Source organism: Salvelinus alpinus, chromosome 19, assembly GCF_045679555.1.
Source record: "Salvelinus alpinus chromosome 19, SLU_Salpinus.1, whole genome shotgun sequence".
NCBI lineage: Eukaryota > Metazoa > Chordata > Actinopteri > Salmoniformes > Salmonidae > Salvelinus > Salvelinus alpinus.
Window position 1 is genome coordinate 47,910,356 of NC_092104.1, and position 18,619 is coordinate 47,928,974.

Genomic DNA, 18,619 nt, shown 5'->3' on the forward strand with positions numbered 1-18,619 from the left:
CCAGAGGAAAGAGTGCCTCCTACTGGCCCTCCAACACCACTTCCAGCAGCATCTGGTCTCCCATCCAGGGACTGACCAGGACCGACCCTGCTTAGCTTCAGAAGCAAGCCAACAGTGGTATGCAGGGTGGTATGCTGCTGGCATATATGAGTTTGACTGGTTCACAAAATCTTTGTCGAATGAAGCACAGGCTTCGTTCCATTCCATTACGAGCTGGGTAAACAGGACTAGTAAATTGCCAATAATAAGTGAATCAGTGAATGCCTTACTATCTTATGGAGAGAACTATGCCAGCGAACTTTCGTTGACCACCCCAGTCTGGAACAGTTCACCTGATTGGCTCAGGCCTTATTTGATCTGATTGGCTCAGATTGTCAGAACAGGAAGTACTTTCCATGGCATTTAGTCTGATCTTACTGCTCTTCCCTTCTCTTCCTCTTCTGTCAACGTCTTGAGAGGTGAACTTCGTCTTGACCCCCCTGGGAGATATATTTGACACGCCGGAGTCTCAAACCATTCCATCTTACATCTCTGATGATCCTTTATACTGTCTGATTTTGGAAGTACATTTGGCTGTCATTGTCAAATGTCAATGCGTCTGATCCATTTTGTCATGACAGGGTGCAAGAACACATAAAAATAGAAAGGTAAAGAGGAAAGGACTTACTAAAAACATAAAGGGATGTAGCCTGCTGAGAAGGCTGCTGTCCCTTTGTGGATCCATGACAGTTGCTATCAGAGTGCACTGTAAAGGGTGGGTGTAGTAACCATGAGCTTGTGAACCAGGGAAACCAACAGGCTGAAGAAGCAGTGTTAAATACAAGGAAGTGACATAATCAGGGCAACGTTATATCCCCTCTACCAGCTCACCAAGTATACGTATAGAGCAGATGCTCTCTATTGGAAAATCTTAATTGAACACCCATGAATGCATGCACGTGGCAAAGACACAAATTACATTGTATTGCTTATGTCTGTAAATTGCTTATGTCTGTAAATTGACTATGCGGTGATGCTGTAAAAAAATATGTTTTGCCCACACCACAGATGGCTATATCGGTCCGCTAATAGAGGACTAGTAAAGGCCCAGTGCACTATATTTGTGTTTTTTTTTTTTGCATGTAAATCTTGTTGGGGCTAATAAAATAAAAAAGTGGGATACATACCAGCAAAGCCACTACACAACACAACACTAAACAATACATGAATTGCACTATAACGGTGACAACTGGTGAGAATAATACAATATCAAGAACAACCACAGAAGAAAATCTCTGTTACATAATCATGTACGGCAAAATGGCTACACTCAAATATCATTATTCAGCTTAATGGTGCATGGTCTGTATGAGTTGACTGAAGAGTTTAGATTGCAGTATTTAATGTACATGGTTTATCCCTCGGGCCAAATAAAATGTATCTTTGTAAATATACAATCTTTTCAGCATCGGAATGAGCTAAAAGCTGCACTGTAGGATTTAGGGGCTTTACTGTACCCGACACACCAAAAATGTCAACCTTTGGTGATTGATCTAAGAGGAAACAGGACACTTGTGTCTGTTTAACCACTTTTCAGGTTTTCACCGTTGATTGATTGGGCTCTGTTTGCAGCCCGAAAGGAAATTGTGGAGCCCGTGCAGGCCGTAATGCGGCCCACATCAATCACGGCCCATGGGCTGGCTCCTACAAGACTACAGCGGCTGACATTTACACAGCAAAGCCCCCAACCTCTTATCAACACACACACCAACAGCAAAGAGAACAACGTCGTAGGACAAAGACTGTTTCATCAGGTTGACGTCTCAAAGGACCCTGTGCAAATATAGACAGCCACTTTTCTCTGCCTCTCTCTCTCACTCTCTCTCTCTCTCTTTACCTCTTTCTCTCCGATGTGGCTGCACTTTGAGAAGGGATGCATTCTCTATTAGAGAGGCTGTCAGTGTTCCTTTGTGCCGTTATAGATTGTCACGTCAAAACAGTTGTGACACCTGTCACCCTCTCCCCCTCAGAGAGCGGGGCCTTTGTGAAAGCTATTATACTTTCCTCTGTTCAACTAATTAGCCACCAGTCTTTTTATTACTGATACAGGGCCGAGGCGGAATGGGCTTGACTGTGTTACCCTCATTTGAAATTCATATCCAATGGCGGGCCACTGCAAGCAACACATAGTAATAAGCTAGGCTCTGTTCATTCTAAAGGCTAATTCTCCCCTGGATTTAGATGATGTCGTGGCAGGGCCGGCTCTAGCCTTTTGGTGGCCCTAAGCGATATTTGGTTGGGGGGCCCCCCACCTTGCAGGAAACATTTTAATGGTCCGCCTCTTGACGGCGGAGAGAATCGCAATTCTACACATTTTGCAATGTAGTGTAGAGAAAATGTTGCATTTTTAAAGGCCCAGCGCAGTAAAAAACATGATTTTGCTGTGTTTTATATACAGTGTCTTCAGAAAGTATTCATACCCCTTTAGTTATTCACTCATCTACACACAGTACCCCACAATGACAAAGTGAAAACATGTTTTTAGAAGAAAAAAACAATTCTGATTTATTGAAAATGAAGTACAGAAATATCTTGTCCATTTGCCAACCAGTATACCAGCAATATGAGATAAGTTTTGGAACAGATCTCTCTCCATGCTCACTCCACGTGGACTTCTGTTTCACTCCTGAGAGAAAAAAACTGGATGCTGTACACCGGTTGCTGGCTCAGACTCAGGTCTCTCGATAGAAGTGGTGCAAGACAGGGCCATAGTGAACGCCATTTCTTCAGCCGGTTAGAGGGGGTTTTGAGGTCCACACCAATTGGTCAAATTATCCTTTCCATGCATGTAGATACCGTCTCCACCATTACCTCGAGAAAGGACAGATCAGAGCAACAGTTCAGTTCATTTCTGATTCAAGAAATCCAGGCAAGCATTCAAGCATTCTAGGGTTACATCAAGCAGTTTAGTCTCCTCAACTTGCTCAATTGCCACATTATTCATTACAATATTTAGATGAGGTTTAAAGTTTAGCGAAGGATTTGTCCTGAATACAATGCTTTTATTTTTGTTGTATATTTTGCTAGCCAACAATATTTACTAGCCACCAATTCTAAAACTGACTGCAACTCTTTGTTAAGTGTTCCAGTGATTTCACTACTGTGGTCGCTGAGATGTACTATGTTGAGTCATAAGTGTACATAGACACACAGGCTTTACTCAAGGCTAGAGGAAAGGTCATTAGTAAAAAAATATACAAAAGTAAGGGCCAAGACAGCTACCCTGAGGTATGCTGGTTTATGTTAGAGAGGCTTTCATTAACCACTTTACGTTCAATGTCACATATACGTAACAGTGTCTTTAAACACCTAGTAATGTATATGTACGTACGTGATCAAAACATAAAATGACACTACTTTCCACTTTCTTTTAGATGAGATCCTAATAAACACTTTTGCCACCAACTGGTGCCCAATCTTTATGATTACCAAACCAGAAATTGTCCGTGTAAATGGCATACCTTTGCAGCTTGTCAACACTGCAGTTCTGCTTCTCCGAAACAGTCTTGTACATTGTCAAAAAGGTGAGTTTCTGAAATGCAACGCATGCTAAATACTCGTTAGATGTCCAGAGATGCCTGACTAAATTTTCGAAGAAGAAAATAAATTCTGTGAAATATAGCCACTCCAAAAATTCACGTTGAGTATATGTAGCATCAGGTGTTAAGTGATGCAAACCACACCTTTTATTATGCTTTATATAATTTACAATGACATTGACATATCATGTCAAGGAACGAAAAATTACATTCAGAATCTGGATCTTTTTCTTAAACATTTGGGTGTTAACTGCCTATGGGCCCCTATTTGCATGTTCAAAAAAGTGAGCCTTTACTGAAGTCAAATGACTAAATCACCCTCTAGGGGCCTCATGGGTGGAATGTTATTCATATTTTTCATAATAATTCAACATTTCAATTTTTTTAACCACGGAAATGTGATTTTTTTTATGTCAAATGGTTGTATTGTATTTCAATTTTATGTCATGTATATGAAGAATAATATTGGGATGCAACCTCAAAATGTTATATTCTTCTTTTTTTAAGCCCATAACCATGTGTGTGAGGTGTATACTTTTGTTTCAAAGTAGATTTGTTTAAGATTACCAAGAAACACTCTGTGTGCCCCCGATTTAGCCCACTGCAGTTACAATTTTATATATCTAATAGACATCAATGAGAGTCGGGAGTTTTGAATACTGCAACTAGTGTATTCGCGATATGCACTGTGCTTGTATGATTTGCCATGCATTTTCAGACTGGTTGAACAATGACCATTTTCTCAAAAGTTTTGTGTTAAGTTTTGCATGGAGTAGGCACTGTGTGTATACTCTGGCTGACTGTATTTCATCCATGGAATGCGTGGAATCTTTGCAATGCAGAAATGCAAAAATAATGACACACTGAAGATAAACAACTTGTGCAATATACTGTATATGATGCTGCTTTTATAACTTGGGTTTCAGAAATAATGAGTTAGCTTTCATGATGAATGTTTCTATTTAGTGCTCTTCACAATACAGAAATAATATTGTTGAAATTGTGTGGTTTGCACCCCTTTTTGCCCGATATACGTAACATTGCAAAACACTGCTCAATTGTCAGGCATGGAAATGTGGGTCCGGGTTTCTAAGGGTTGAAGAACACCCTCTGTGTTCTATTGTACAGGTTAATCTCGATCCACAATATGCCAGAGGATGTAAAGCCATAACACACAGAGAGTGTTCACATTTTCAGCAGCAGACTATGATCGATCATGTCAAAAGCTGCACTGAAGTCAAACAAAACAGCTCCCACAATCGTCTTACTATAAATGTCTTTCAGCCAATCATCTGTCATTTGTGTCAGTGCCGTACATGTTGAGAACCCTTCCCTATAAGCGTGCTGAAAGTCAATTGCTAATTTGTTTAATGTGAAATTGCATATTATCTGGTCAAACCATTTTTTATACCCAAAAGTTTCCTGATGGTCGGTAGTAGGCTTATTGGTTGGCTGTTTGAACCAGTGACGGGAGCTTTGCTAATTTTGGGTAGCGGAATGACTTTTGATTCGCTTCTTGCCTGATTGGAATAAACTTTTCTACAGGCTTAGATTGAAGAGATGGCAAATAGGAGTGGCAATATAGTATGCTACCGTCCACAGTAACTTTCCATCCAAGTACCAGGTTGCTTGTCATTATTGATAGACAACAATATATTTTTTCACCTCTTCTGATATCTTTATTTTTAGTTTTTTGGGGCAATGCCTTTCAGTCGATGATCTCTCTCTGATCATGCCCAGAAAAATGCTTTGTTAATCTCAGTATTGTCTTGTAATTAAGCTTCATGCCTTGTATGTGAATCCATTCATTTTACAAAGTAATTAAACACATTTGGATTTAGAATTTAAATTTCAGACATTTCTTCATTCCCTATTACTGTAACTCAACAATGGCCTTTCTTGCATATTGCTAAATAATCTTTATGGAGTCAGATAAACATTTGAATAGGATAATTGTGTAGTCTTATTACGAGTCGCATGTGAAGTATCTGTAAAATATACAGAATTACTGCCCATAACAATATGATATTATGCACACATATGAAAGTTCAGAGTAATTTATTTTGTCATGTTTAAATTTGCTAATCTTGCCAATGAAAACAACAAAGTATTTGGCAATATCAGAAGGTTTTATAATGAAAGAGGCATCTGATTCAATGAAGGATGGAGCAGAGTTAGCTTTTTGCCAAAAATTTCATTTAAGGTGCTCCAAAGCTTTTTACTATTATCCTTTATATAATTTACTGGGAAGCTTATCAGAGGTAGGCATGACAGTGATATTTACATTTGAGCTGATGTGCAGGGTGAACTTCTCACAGTGGGCTTCCTACGAGGGAAAACTGTCTCAGTGCTAAGAGTGTAATTCAGGTTTATAGGCACATGATTACTGCTGACAACAGCTGTCGTATTGACAGTGGTATTCAGGGGAGTTAGAGGAACATAAATTGGGTTGCTTACATTGACCATACTACCATCTCTACAGGAGTTGATATGCTTTCAATGTCCTCCTGTATGTTGCTGATTATGAAAGGTAGGACTGGAGCACAATACACGCAGGTCGTCAGGCTCTAAACCGTTTCATTAAAAGTATCTGATCTTGTAGATTGTTATTTAGGAACATATTTAGGATTCATAAAAAATTGCTTTGGAGAGCTTTTTCACACTAAATACATTGTTGAATAAAAAATACATGTCACGCAAAATGACGCTGGAGAGACGAAGCAGGTACGGGGAGTAACATTTAATAAATGACGGACATATAACGAGACAAGCACAGCGTCAGCAAACAAAAACTTAGACAAGAAACAATCAATGCAGCAGCAGGGAACAGAGCAAGGGAACAGACAAATATAGGAGAGGAAATTAACATGTAATAAGTGAGTCCAGGTGAGTCCATTAACGCTGATGCGAGTGACGAGAGAAGGCAGGTGTGGGTGATGGATGGCAGGAGCGTGTGATGCAGGGTAATCTGGCGCCCTCAAGCGCCAGGGGAAGGGAAGAGCGGGAGCAAACATGACAGTACCCCTCCCTCTTGGGACGCCACCCGGCGTCCCACCTGGGCAAACCGGCCGAGACATGGGCGCAGGGCAAGCCAGTTGGGGCGTGAAAGCCCGACGAACCGGCAGGAGCGTGGGAGCCTGGCGAGCCGGCTCAGGCATAGGAGCCTGACGATCCGGCTGAGGCAAAACGCCTGTCGATCCCGCTGAAGGGGAGCCCGATGATCCAGTGGAGTGTGACGTGGGATGGGAAACCGCCGAGCCAGGAAAACCTCTCGAGCCAGCCAGGGCGTGAAAGCCTGAAGGGCTAGCTTAGGCACCCCGGTTCCATCGGCAGCGGAATCCACCAACGTCACCAACAAAACACAAGACAAACAAAAAAAAAACTCCTGGACCGGCTGGGCAAGCAAAAACTGACGATCCAGCTGAGGCCCGAAGTGGGATGAGCGCCATCCGAGTCAACCGGGGCAAGGAAACCTCTCGAGCCTGCTAGGGCGCGAAAGCCCGATAAGCTGGCTAGGCATCCCCGGTTCCATTGGTGGCGACCCCGAACCGCTGCCACCATTCCAACCAGAACGCCAGTACTCCCCAATGCTTCGTATGATGGCTGCTGCATTCTGTCACGCAAAATGACGCTGGAGAGACGAAGCAGGTACGGGGAGTAACATTTAATAAATGACGGACATATAACGAGACAAGCACAGCGTCAGCAAACAAAAACTTAGACAAGAAACAATCAATGCAGCAGCAGGGAACAGAGCAAGGGAACAGACAAATATAGGGGAGGAAATTAACATGTAATAAGTGAGTCCAGGTGAGTCCATTAACGCTGATGCGAGTGACGAGAGAAGGCAGGTGTGGGTGATGGATGGCAGGAGCGTGTGATGCAGGGTAATCTGGCGCCCTCAAGCGCCAGGGGAAGGGAAGAGCGGGAGCAAACATGACAATACATTGGTTTGATTAATCCTGAAGGTTGCCATTCAGTTGTTCAATCCATTAAATATTGGAAGGAGAGAAAACTATATTAGTAAAGGTTGACCAATAGTTCTATAAATACACCCTAATCCCAATGATGTAAAGTAGTTAATTAAAAATACTTTAAAGTACTACTTAAGAAGTGTTTTGGGGTATCTCTACTTTACTTTACTCTTTATATGTTTGACAAGTTGTACTTTTACTTCACTGCATTCCTAAAGAAAATAATGTACTTTTTACATTTTCCCTGACACCCAAAAGTACTTGATACATTTTGAATACTTAGCAGAACAGGAAAATGGTCCAACTCACACATTTATCAAGAGAACATCCCTGGTCATCACTACTGATGATCTGGTGGACTCACTAAACACACATTCTTCATTTATAAATTATGTTTGAGTGGTGTAGTCCCCTATCTAACAGTAAATAAAAAAAATAAGAAAATGGTCCCGTCTGGTTTACATAATGTAAGGAATTTGAAATTATTTATACTTTATACTATTTTTAGCAATTACATTTACTATTGAAATCTAGGTATATTTTAAACCACATACTTTTAGACTTTTACTCAAGTAATATTTCACTGCGTGACTTTCACTTTTACTTGAGTCATTTTCTATTAAGGTATCTTTTCTTTGTTAAGTATGACAATTGGGTACTTTTCCACCACTGCCTAATCCTTGCTGATCCTGGAACTGATATGGCAACGGTCCAGTCGTAGTAAACTATATGCCAGGCTCCAGGATTAAACTGCCTGGCTTGGTCTGCGTTCCATGATGATTCCATGAAGTGGGCGACAGTACATGTCCCAAATTATTGAACAACTTGTAATACGTTAAATATTCCCACTATTGCTTGCACCCTCAGGATCAATATTAATTCATATTTAACATTATACAATTTTTTTTTTTGAAAATAAATCTGGACTGAAATCAAAACTTTATACAGTGCAAAGGTTAAATTTAGCCAGACTGCACGGATTTGACTTGTCATCTCATTTGACTTGCATCTCCAAGATTAATCCTTCCAAATTGTTAGCCAAACAGTTTAAATTCTGCATAACGGCACATAACGTCATATACTTAACTGTGGGCACACATATCCTACCTGTCATTCCTCTGCAACTGGATCTTGGACTTCCTGACGGGCCGCCACCAGGTAGTAAGGGTAGACAACAACACATCTGCCATGCTGATCCTCAAAACCAGGGCCCCTCAGGGATGCATGCTTAGTCCCCTCCTGTACTCCCTGTTCACCTGCATGGCTGCATGGCCAAGCACGACTACAACACAATCATTAAGTTTGCTGACGACACAACAGTGGGCCTTATCACCAACAAAGATGAGACAACCTATAGGGAGGAGGTCAGAGACCTGGCAGTGTGGTGCGAGTAAGTAAGACATGATAGTGGACTACAGGAAAAGGAGGGCCGAACAGGCCCCCATTAACATCGACAGGGCTGTAGTGGAGCGGGTCGAGAGTTTCAAGTTATTTGATTTCCACATCACCAACAAACTATCATGGTCTGAACACACCAAGACACTTGTGAAGAGGGCACGACAACACCTTGTCCCCCTCAGGAGACTGAAAAGATTTGGCATGCGTCCCCAGATCCTTAAAAAGTTCTACAGCTGCACCATCGAGAGCATCCTGATCGGTTGCATCACTGCCTGGTATAGAAACTGCTCGGCATCCAACCGTAAGGCGCTACAGAGGGTAGTGCGTATGGCCCAATACATTACTGAGGCCAATCTTCCTGCTATCCAGGACCTATAAACTAGGTGGTGTCAGAGGAAGGCCCAAATCATAGACTGTTCTCTCTGCTACCGCACTGCAAGCGGTACCGGAGCCCCAAGTCTATGGCCACTTGGACTATTTACATTGACCCCCCTTTGTTTTTACACTGCTGCTACTCACTGTTTATTATCTATGCATAGTCACTTTACCCCAACCTACAAACTACCTCGACTAACCTGTACCCCAGCACATTGACTGGGTACCGGTACCCCCTGTATATAGCCTCGTTAATGTTATGTAACTTTATTGTGTTACTTTTTAGTTTTTACTTGAGTTTATTTAGTAATTATTTTCTTAACTCTAATTCTTGAACTGCATTGTTGATTAAGGGCTTGTAAGTAAGCATTTCATGACAAGGTCTACGCCTGTTGTATTCGGCACATGTAACAAATAAAAGTTGATTTGATTTGATATGCTTCAGTTTGCTGCCCTATGACTGGTTTCACATTTGTGACCCATCACTTCAATTCAAACTTATGTAGCAACTTTTGAAATTGTGTTTTTTACATTGGATAAAAGTACAGACTTAGAGCTACAAAATGGTTTGTCATGCACTAAAGTTGAGGAACAATGGTTAGGTAATTCTGCTTTGAAAATTGATCAACTTGTAACCACACTTTTGAGAACATGGACCTTGATTGTTTGGAACACCTACTGGAGAGCTCTTCTTTGTCTTTACCCATTCAGCATCGTTCACACCCTCTTAAGCCCCACACATCTCTATATGATTCACATGTGAGGCCATGTGCTAAACAGAGTGAGTAAGGTAGTTTAGAAAACAACCAACTATTTGAAGACTTAAGTGCTGAAAGTACTGTAGTGGCAAAAGTGGTAGTAAAAATACACTTTATCTAGTCCTCGGCCTATATCTTATTCTGACTTTGGTGCAGATCATGTTGTTATTCACATTGTCGCCTCTGGTAAACACACACTATATCAAATAAAATCTAAGTTTGTTTGTCACGTGCACAGGATACAGAAGGTGTAAACAGTACAATTAAATGGTAACTTGCATATTTGCAGAGTAGCAAAATGCTATAACCACCCCCAGCCACATCTAGCTAATGGGTCACTATTGTCTAGACATGTACACATGTTGATGAAATACAATATATGGCCGTAATCACACTCAGACATACCTGGCCAACCTGATGGGTTATGTTGTCACGACTTCCGCCGAAGTCAGCTCCCCTCCTTGTTCGGGCGGCGTTCGGGGGTCGACGTCACCGGCCTTCTAGCCATCGCCGCTCCATTTTTCATTGTTCCATTTGTTTTGTCTTGTTCCCCGCACACCTGGTTTACATTCCCTAATCACACTGCATATATATTCCTCTGTTACCCCCCATGTCTTTGTGTGGAATTGTTTTGTTATGTGTTTAGTGTTATGCGCCAGACTGGTTCCCGGGTATCGTGTGTTGACCCGTAGTATGTTATTTGTCATAAATTAGAATAATTGTGAGTGTTTTTGCGCTTATTCACTTTTGCCATTGGCTGGAGGGGTTGTTGAAGCAGTTGCGTCTGTCTTTTGTGCTTCTGCCAAATAAAGTGCGCCTGATCACAACTCTCTGCTCTCCAGCACCTGACTTCTTACCAGTAGCGCACAACCTTGACAGATGTAATCATCTGGCGAAGTGGAGTCTTTTGTTAAGACATGTAGCTAGCTAGCTAAACAATGAACCATAATTCCAGCCCATAGCTAGAGTACAAAATGGGTTGTCATAGCTAGCCATCATGCATTAAATTAATTTGTAGTATGAATCTGCAGGTAGTTAAAGCTAGCCAACTAGGTTCAATGTCAGCTAGCTAGCTAACATTAGGCTACAAATAGCAATGCAAATGGAAAATCATATTACTACGCAGATCATACACGTAATGCTAGCTAGCGAGCCAGCAAGCTATGTTCTAGCTAGCTAACAGTACGCTTTAACTTGCAATAAAAAAACTTTCTGACAAAATTTGAAATGTACAATGTGATATCTGGAAATGTAGCTAGACTCTTACCCGTATACATGGATGAATGCTTGGTTGGCCTGTTGTGTCAAGTCACACCGGTTCACACTGACTGTGTGCAGTCCATCACAACTTTTTCCCATTGATCATTGTTAATTACGCCTGCTAAATTCAGGGCAACAATGTTGTTGAGAGCGGTAGCAACACTTTTGCAGTTCTCCATGGCTAATGTTATATCTTTAAAAAAATCTGCGGAGGCAAGGATTGTCTACAGATACTGAGCAGCTCATGTTATAGACAGAAACATGCTACATCGCTTCAGGACCCTTCTATAACATTCCATTTACATCAGAAATAGAGATTTGGTTGTAAAAAATCTAACTTCTTATAAGGACAAAACACCATTTGACAATGTTGACCCTGTTTTGTCTCCTTCCATTTTTTTTCTACACTCAGGACCTTGCCATCCGAACCCATGCCACAACAGAGGAATATGTGAAATCAGTGAAACCTACAGAGGCGACACGTTCATAGGTTACGTCTGCAAGTGTCCAACCGGTTTCAACGGGATCCACTGCCAACACAGTAAGTTGGATGATCATCATTATACCTTACAGATACCGGTGATAACATTTCTAGAAAATAAATTGAAATGAAGAAAAGTAGAGATCTTAAAGAAACATACACATTCTGCCCTTCATATAAATACTTGCCACTGGTTAATACTAGCTAGAACCACTAAAGCAGTCATTTTGACTGCTCATGATTTTTAACTCACACCCCCCACTTTTTTTAATTTATCTGTTATTTTACCAGGTAAGTTGACTGAGAACACATTCTCATTTACAGCAACAACCTGGGGAATAGTTTCAGGGGAGAGGAGGGGGATGAATGAGCCAATAGTAAACTGGGGATTCTTAGGTGACCATGATGGTTTGAGGGACAGATTGGGAATTTAGCCAGGACAACAGGGTTAACACTCCTACTCTTAAAATAAGTGCCATGGGATCTTTAATGACCTCAGAGAGTCAGGACACCTGTTTAACATCCCATCCGAAAGACGTCACCCTACACAGGGCAGTGTCACTGACCTGGGGCATTGGGATATTTTTTGGGACATTTTTTAGACCAGAGGAAAGAGTGCCTCCTACTGGCCCTCCAACACCACTTCCAGCAGCATCTGGTCTCCCATCCAGGGACTGAACAGGACCAACCTTGCATAGCTTCTGAAGGAAACCAGCAGTGGTATGCAGGGTGGTATGCTGCTTGACTTTTCCTAAATAAGTCTATATAACACACTGCCACTGTTAGAACCTTAATATTGCAAACAGAACTGGAGTTAAACCAGTTTTAAGGGGGCATGTCATTTTTTTGAATGTTTTCCCCCCATTTTGCCTCCTTCTCCCAAAAGTAGGGCCTGCTCCACTCCGTTTTACGACAGTTTAAAGTGCAGAGCCCAGATGATAATCCCCCGACAATTGCCTCAAAACTGAACCAAAACTAATTTCACACATACAGTACCAGTCAAACGTTTGGAAACATCTAGTCATTCAAGGGTTTTTCTTTATTTTTACTATTTTCTACATTGCAGAATAATAGTGAAGACATCAAATCTATGAAATAACACATGGAATTATGTTGTAACCAAAAAAGTGTAAAACAAATCAAAATATATTTTATATTTGAGATTCTTCAAAGTAGCCACCCTTTGCATTGATGACAGCTTTGCACACTCTTGGCGTTCTCTCAATCAGCTTCATGAGGAAGTCACCTGGAATGCATTTCAATTAACAGGTGTGCCTTGTCAACCTTTTTACACATACCAAAAACGTGTGTGATCATTCTACAGTGGTCCCTGGAGCGTAACCGCAAACTGGTGTGATTAGAACGCTTATTTAGCACGTCCAGTTTTGATTGACGCAACAATCAGCACTTGAGCTGGCCACACTGTTTATTCACGGAAGTATTTTGCAAAACACAGTCCTTACAAAGTTATATCCAGAATGTGACCAGTTTATTTTTGGATGCAATGTTCAGAAATTCACAGAATTAGCTACAGCATAACAAACCGGAAAATGTAGGCTACATTTTGCCTAGCGCTAACTGAGGAAAGATTGACCTAACAAAGAAGGCCATATATTTATAACTCTCGGCTGACAGAAACAACAATATGAATGAGCTAATAGCAATTACTATTTATAATTGATCACATCATGGGTGAGCTCACCATTGACCAAAATAATTGAGTAAAACCTTTTCTAGAAATCGAATGTAATCCGACGATGGGTAGTTTGTGCGCGCCGCCATGTTTGTTTTTTGCATCAACCAAAGATAATAAGAGGAGACTAGATGAGTTTGGTCTGTTTGTAGTATGCATGTTGAAGGGAATGTGTTGTCTACGATCATTCACTTCCCTTCATTCACTTCCAGAAGTTTACCCGAAAGATGAGTGAACCATTCCTTCACCTCATTATAACCATTTTGGTCTGACAGACGTTTACCCAGAATGCATTGTATAATGTCAACAAACATGGCGCCACACACAGCTGGCAAATAGCTCAGCATTAGCTAATTATAATCAGTACAACGTTCAAAAAAGTATTTTACACACATCATGGGTGTCCATTAAAATCTATGCAAAAATCAGAATGCATTATTTGTCACCAGCACTTGAAAACATGTGACTAAAACTGTATATACATTATGCTCCAAACAGACATAGATACAGTTGAAGTCGGAAGTTTAGGTTGGAGTCATTAAAATTCGTTATTCAACCACTCCACAAATTTCTTGTTAACAAACTATAGTTTTGGCAAGTAGGTTAGGACATCTACTTTGTGCATGACACAAGTAATTTTTTCCAACGGTTGTTTACAGACAGATTATTTCACTGTATCACAATAACAGTGCGTCAGAAGTTTACATACACTAAGTTGACTGTGCCTTTAAACAGCTTGGACAAGTCTAGAAAATGATGTCATGGCTTTAGAAGCTTCTGATAGGCTAATTGACATCATTTGAGTCAATTGGAGGTGTACCTGTGAATGTATTTCAAGGCCTACCTTCAAACTCAGTACCGCAAGTATAAACACCATGGGACCACACAGCCGTCATACCGCTCAGGAAGGAGACGCATTCTGTCTCCTAGAGATGAACGTACTTTGGTGCGAAAAGTGCAAATCAATCCCAGAACAACAGCAAAGGACCTTGTGAAGATGCTGGAGGAAACAGGTACAAAAGTATATATATCCAAAGTAAAACGAGTCCTATATCGTCATAACCTGAAAGGCCACTCAGCAAGGAAGAAGCCACAGCTCCAAAACTGCCATAAAAAAGCCAGACTATGGTTTGCAACTGCACATGTGGACAAAGATCGTATTTTTGGAGAAATGTCCTCTGGTCTGATGAAACAAAAGTAGAACTGTTTGGCAATAATGACCATCGTTATGTTTGGAGAAAAAAGGGGGATGCTTGCAAGCTGAAGAACACCATCCCAACTGTGAAGCACGGGGGTGGCAGCATCATGTTGTGGGGGTGCTTTGCTGCAGGAGGGACTGGTGCACTTCACAAAATAGATGGATATTTTGAAGCAACATCTCAAGACATCAGTCAGGAAGTTAAAGCTTGGTTGCAAATTGGTCTTCCAAATGGACAATGACCCCAAGCATACTTCCAAAGTTGTGGCAAAATGGCTTAAGGACAACGAAGTCAAGGTATTGGAGTGGCCATCACAAAGCCCTGATATCAAACCTATAGACAATTTGATGGCAGAACTGAAAAAGCGTGTGCAAGCAAGGAGGCCTACAAACTTGACTCAGTTACACCAGCTCTGTCTGGAGGAATGGGCCAAAATTCACCCTACTTGTTGTGGGAAGCTTGTGGAAGGCTACCCGAAACGTTTGACCGAAGTTAAACAATTTAAAGGCAATGCTACCAAATACTAATTGGTTGTATGTAAACTTCTGACCCACTGGCAATGTGAAAAAAAAGCAGAAATAAGTCATTCTCTCAACTATTATTCTGACATTTCACATTCTTAAAATAAAGTGGTGATCCTAACTGACCTAATACAGGGAATTTCTACTAGGATCCCATGTCATGAATTGTGAAAAACTGAGTTTAAATATATTTAGCTAAGGTGTATGTAAACCTTTGACTTCAACTGTAGATAATGTATGCGCCTACAGTAGAAACGACAACACGATATGAACAAAATAATGAACTTACTTTAATAGGTACGCACACATGTCCAAAGTTTTTATTTGTAAGGAAAACAACAAAGGCAATGCGAGCACCAGCCAGAAAATGTTCCAATTCGTGCAAAACTGCGCAACTGTCTGCATACTTGATCTGCGCAAACATTGGTGTGTGGTGTGTGGGCTCACCTCGAAGAGAGAAGTTTGTGCGGCTCAGTAAAGGCTGAAACATAAATTGTCCACAATACTGAAATGGGCTACTTCTATGTGAATTAATGAGGAGGCAGAACACACCTAAATTCAAACTGTTGTTAGAAAAGAATTGGAATTTGACAAGTTGAAACATGGCCTATAGATAATTTGCTGGCAGCACGTGTTAACTGTCCTAATGAGTAATAATCACATTTTGGAACAGTGAGTGCACTCTGACATCATGTGCATAAAACAACTCACGCTGGGGGCGACCATTAGTGTCACGCCCTGACCATAGAGATTTATTCTCTATTTTGGTTAGGTTGGGGTGTGACTAGGGTGGGTGATCTAGTGCATTTATTTCTATGTTGGCCTGGTATGGTTCCCAATCAGAGGCAGCTGTTTATCGTTGTCTCTGATTGGGGGTCATATTTAGGCAGCCATTTCCCCACTGGTTTTTGTGGGATCTTGTTTTCGTGTTGATGCCTGTGAGCTCTACAGAATGTCACGTTTCGTTGCTCTTTATTGTTTTTGTGAGTTTCAATTAATAAACATGTGGAACTCTACGTACGCTGCGCCTTGGTCCGAGTATGATTATCACGACGATCGTGACAATTAGAGATTTTTGGAACTCACGTAAGAAAAGGTTCAACGTTAGTTTGTGGCATTTCTTTCCTTCTTAATGCGTTTGAGCCAATCAGTTGTGTTGTGACAGTATAGGGGTGGTATACAGAAGATAACCCTATTTGGTAAAAAACCAAGTCCTTATTATGTCAAGAACAGCTCAAATAAGCAAAGAGAAACTACAGTCCATCATTACTTTAAGACATGAAGGTAATTCAATCCGGATCATTTCAAAAACCATCAAGCGCTATGATGAAACTGGCTCTCATGTGGACCTCTGCTTCCGAGGATAAGTTCATTAGAGTTACCAGCCTAAGAAATTGTAGACCAGAGTTCAAGTAACAGAGACATCTCAACATCAACTGTTCAAAGGAGACTGCGTGAATCAGGATTTCATGGTCGAATTGCTGCAAAGAAACCACTACTAAAGGACACCGATAAGAAGAAAATTCTTGCTTGGGCCAAGAAACACGTGCAATGGACATTAGACCAGTGGAAATCTGTCCTTTGGTTTGATGAGTCCAAATTTGAGATTTTTGGTTCCAACTGCTGAGTCATTGTGAGACGCAGAGTAGGTGAACGGATGATCTCCGCATGTGGTGTTCGCACCGTGAAGCACGGAGGAGGAGGGTGCTTTGCTGATGACACTGTCTGTGATTTATTTCAAATTCAAGGCACAGTTTACCAGCATGGCTACCACAGCATTCTGCAGTGGTACGCCATCCCATCTGGTTTGCCCTTAGTGGGACTACCATTTGTTTTTCAACAGGACAATGACCCAACACACCTCCAGGCTGTGTAAGGGCTGTTTGACCAAGAAGGAGATTGTGTTGTGTTGTCTTCACTACAATATAGAAAATAGTACAAATTAAGAAAAACCCTTGATTGAGTAAGTGTGTCCAAACTTTTGAATGGTACTGTATAACAAAAGCTGAAATAAATAAATAAAAGTATGATGGGGAGAATGGGTAAGTTGATGAGCGAGGGTAAGCGAAACAAGCATAATTATGTAATTACCAAATGTGAATGAAGAACAGGGATGGCCATTCTATTGTATTGATTAATTCTAATTTGTAGTCTTAATCTTAAAGTGGTACTGCATTTACCCTATGTCAGTTCACCCGAATAAAAGCAGTCTTATTATCAGTCTACTCTGGCCTACTTGGAGAAGGGTGCACAGCGAGAGCGTGCATAATTGTAAATGCTGAACTGCTTTCAATCTCTGGGGAAATATCCACATCATGCAGCAGGCATGAGTGTCGGAGAAGGTGGTGATCAGGCTTGGGGAAACTTACATTGTGCCGAAAATCTCCCCCCTGTCAGAATTCTCCCCAACCCTTTGCGTTCTTCATTGCTGCGACTTGCTTGCTAGTTGAGATGTCTGCTCTTCACTCCGTTGTCAGTTAAGCCTACATTTCACTGATCTTACAGTATAACATATACTAATTACACTGTTAAAATGTTGCTCACTGCTCATTAGCTTGAAGGGGGGGGGGGGGTCTAATGTTAAATGCTCACCTGTCATGTCAACTGGAGAGGTTAGAGAAAACAAATGATAGCCCTTTTATGTAAAAATCGGTGATGCTAATAGGGTTGATCGATGTCAACCTTTGTCCTATCGTGATTCATGTACTCGTAAAACATAGGGAACCACTGGTTTATACTATACTAACGTTTTTGGTTACTGTACCACCAACTGCATTTTTCTCTGCCCGGAGTACCCCTGAAGTGCCCCCTCATGTACATTCTACCATTAGGCTTGTGGCCTCATGAGTTTTCTTAACCGTTGTGTGGTGTTCATGTTTTTGTTTTTCACCCACTGTTGCGGGTCCACTGGTCTGATGGACCCGCAACATTATTGCATTTTTAAAACAATACAGCCATAAGAATTTACGTTAAAAAACGCAATACTTACATGTTAACATATAAATTACAAGCAATATAGATGGCATACATGGTTAATATTTGCCATTTCCCTCTGATAGAACACATGTATCAGTAAAAGCTCTATTCATTTTTTTTTTTAATCAAAAGTGATTTTTGTAGAGAAATATCTATTATAATCAAGACATGGGTGCAATAAATCATGTTTACCTTGAACAAATATTAATGAAACAAGGTTTTCATCACTATTGATGTTTACTGTTGTGAACTGAAGGACACATTTTACATACAGTATTTTATGGACATGATAAATGATCCCCATTGAACACAAATTAAGTCCGGTCTACACACCACATGAGGGCCAGATTTTACTGTGTGTGTGTTGCAAATGTATTTCTTGCACTTGATGCATGTAGAATGATGA

The 18,619-nt window shown here is 40.9% G+C and overlaps 1 protein-coding gene across 4 annotated transcripts in view; it reads left to right on the plus strand.

Moving 5' to 3' along the window:
- LOC139545753 (EGF-like repeat and discoidin I-like domain-containing protein 3) overlaps positions 1-18,619 on the plus strand; it is a 264,851-nt gene that overhangs the window by 91,565 nt on the left and 154,667 nt on the right. For all 4 annotated transcript variants that reach the window (XM_071353873.1, XM_071353874.1, XM_071353875.1 and 1 more), the window contains one exon: positions 11,756-11,884. In XM_071353873.1, coding sequence (XP_071209974.1) covers positions 11,756-11,884 — 129 coding nt within the window. The remainder of the gene's footprint in view (positions 1-11,755; positions 11,885-18,619) is intronic.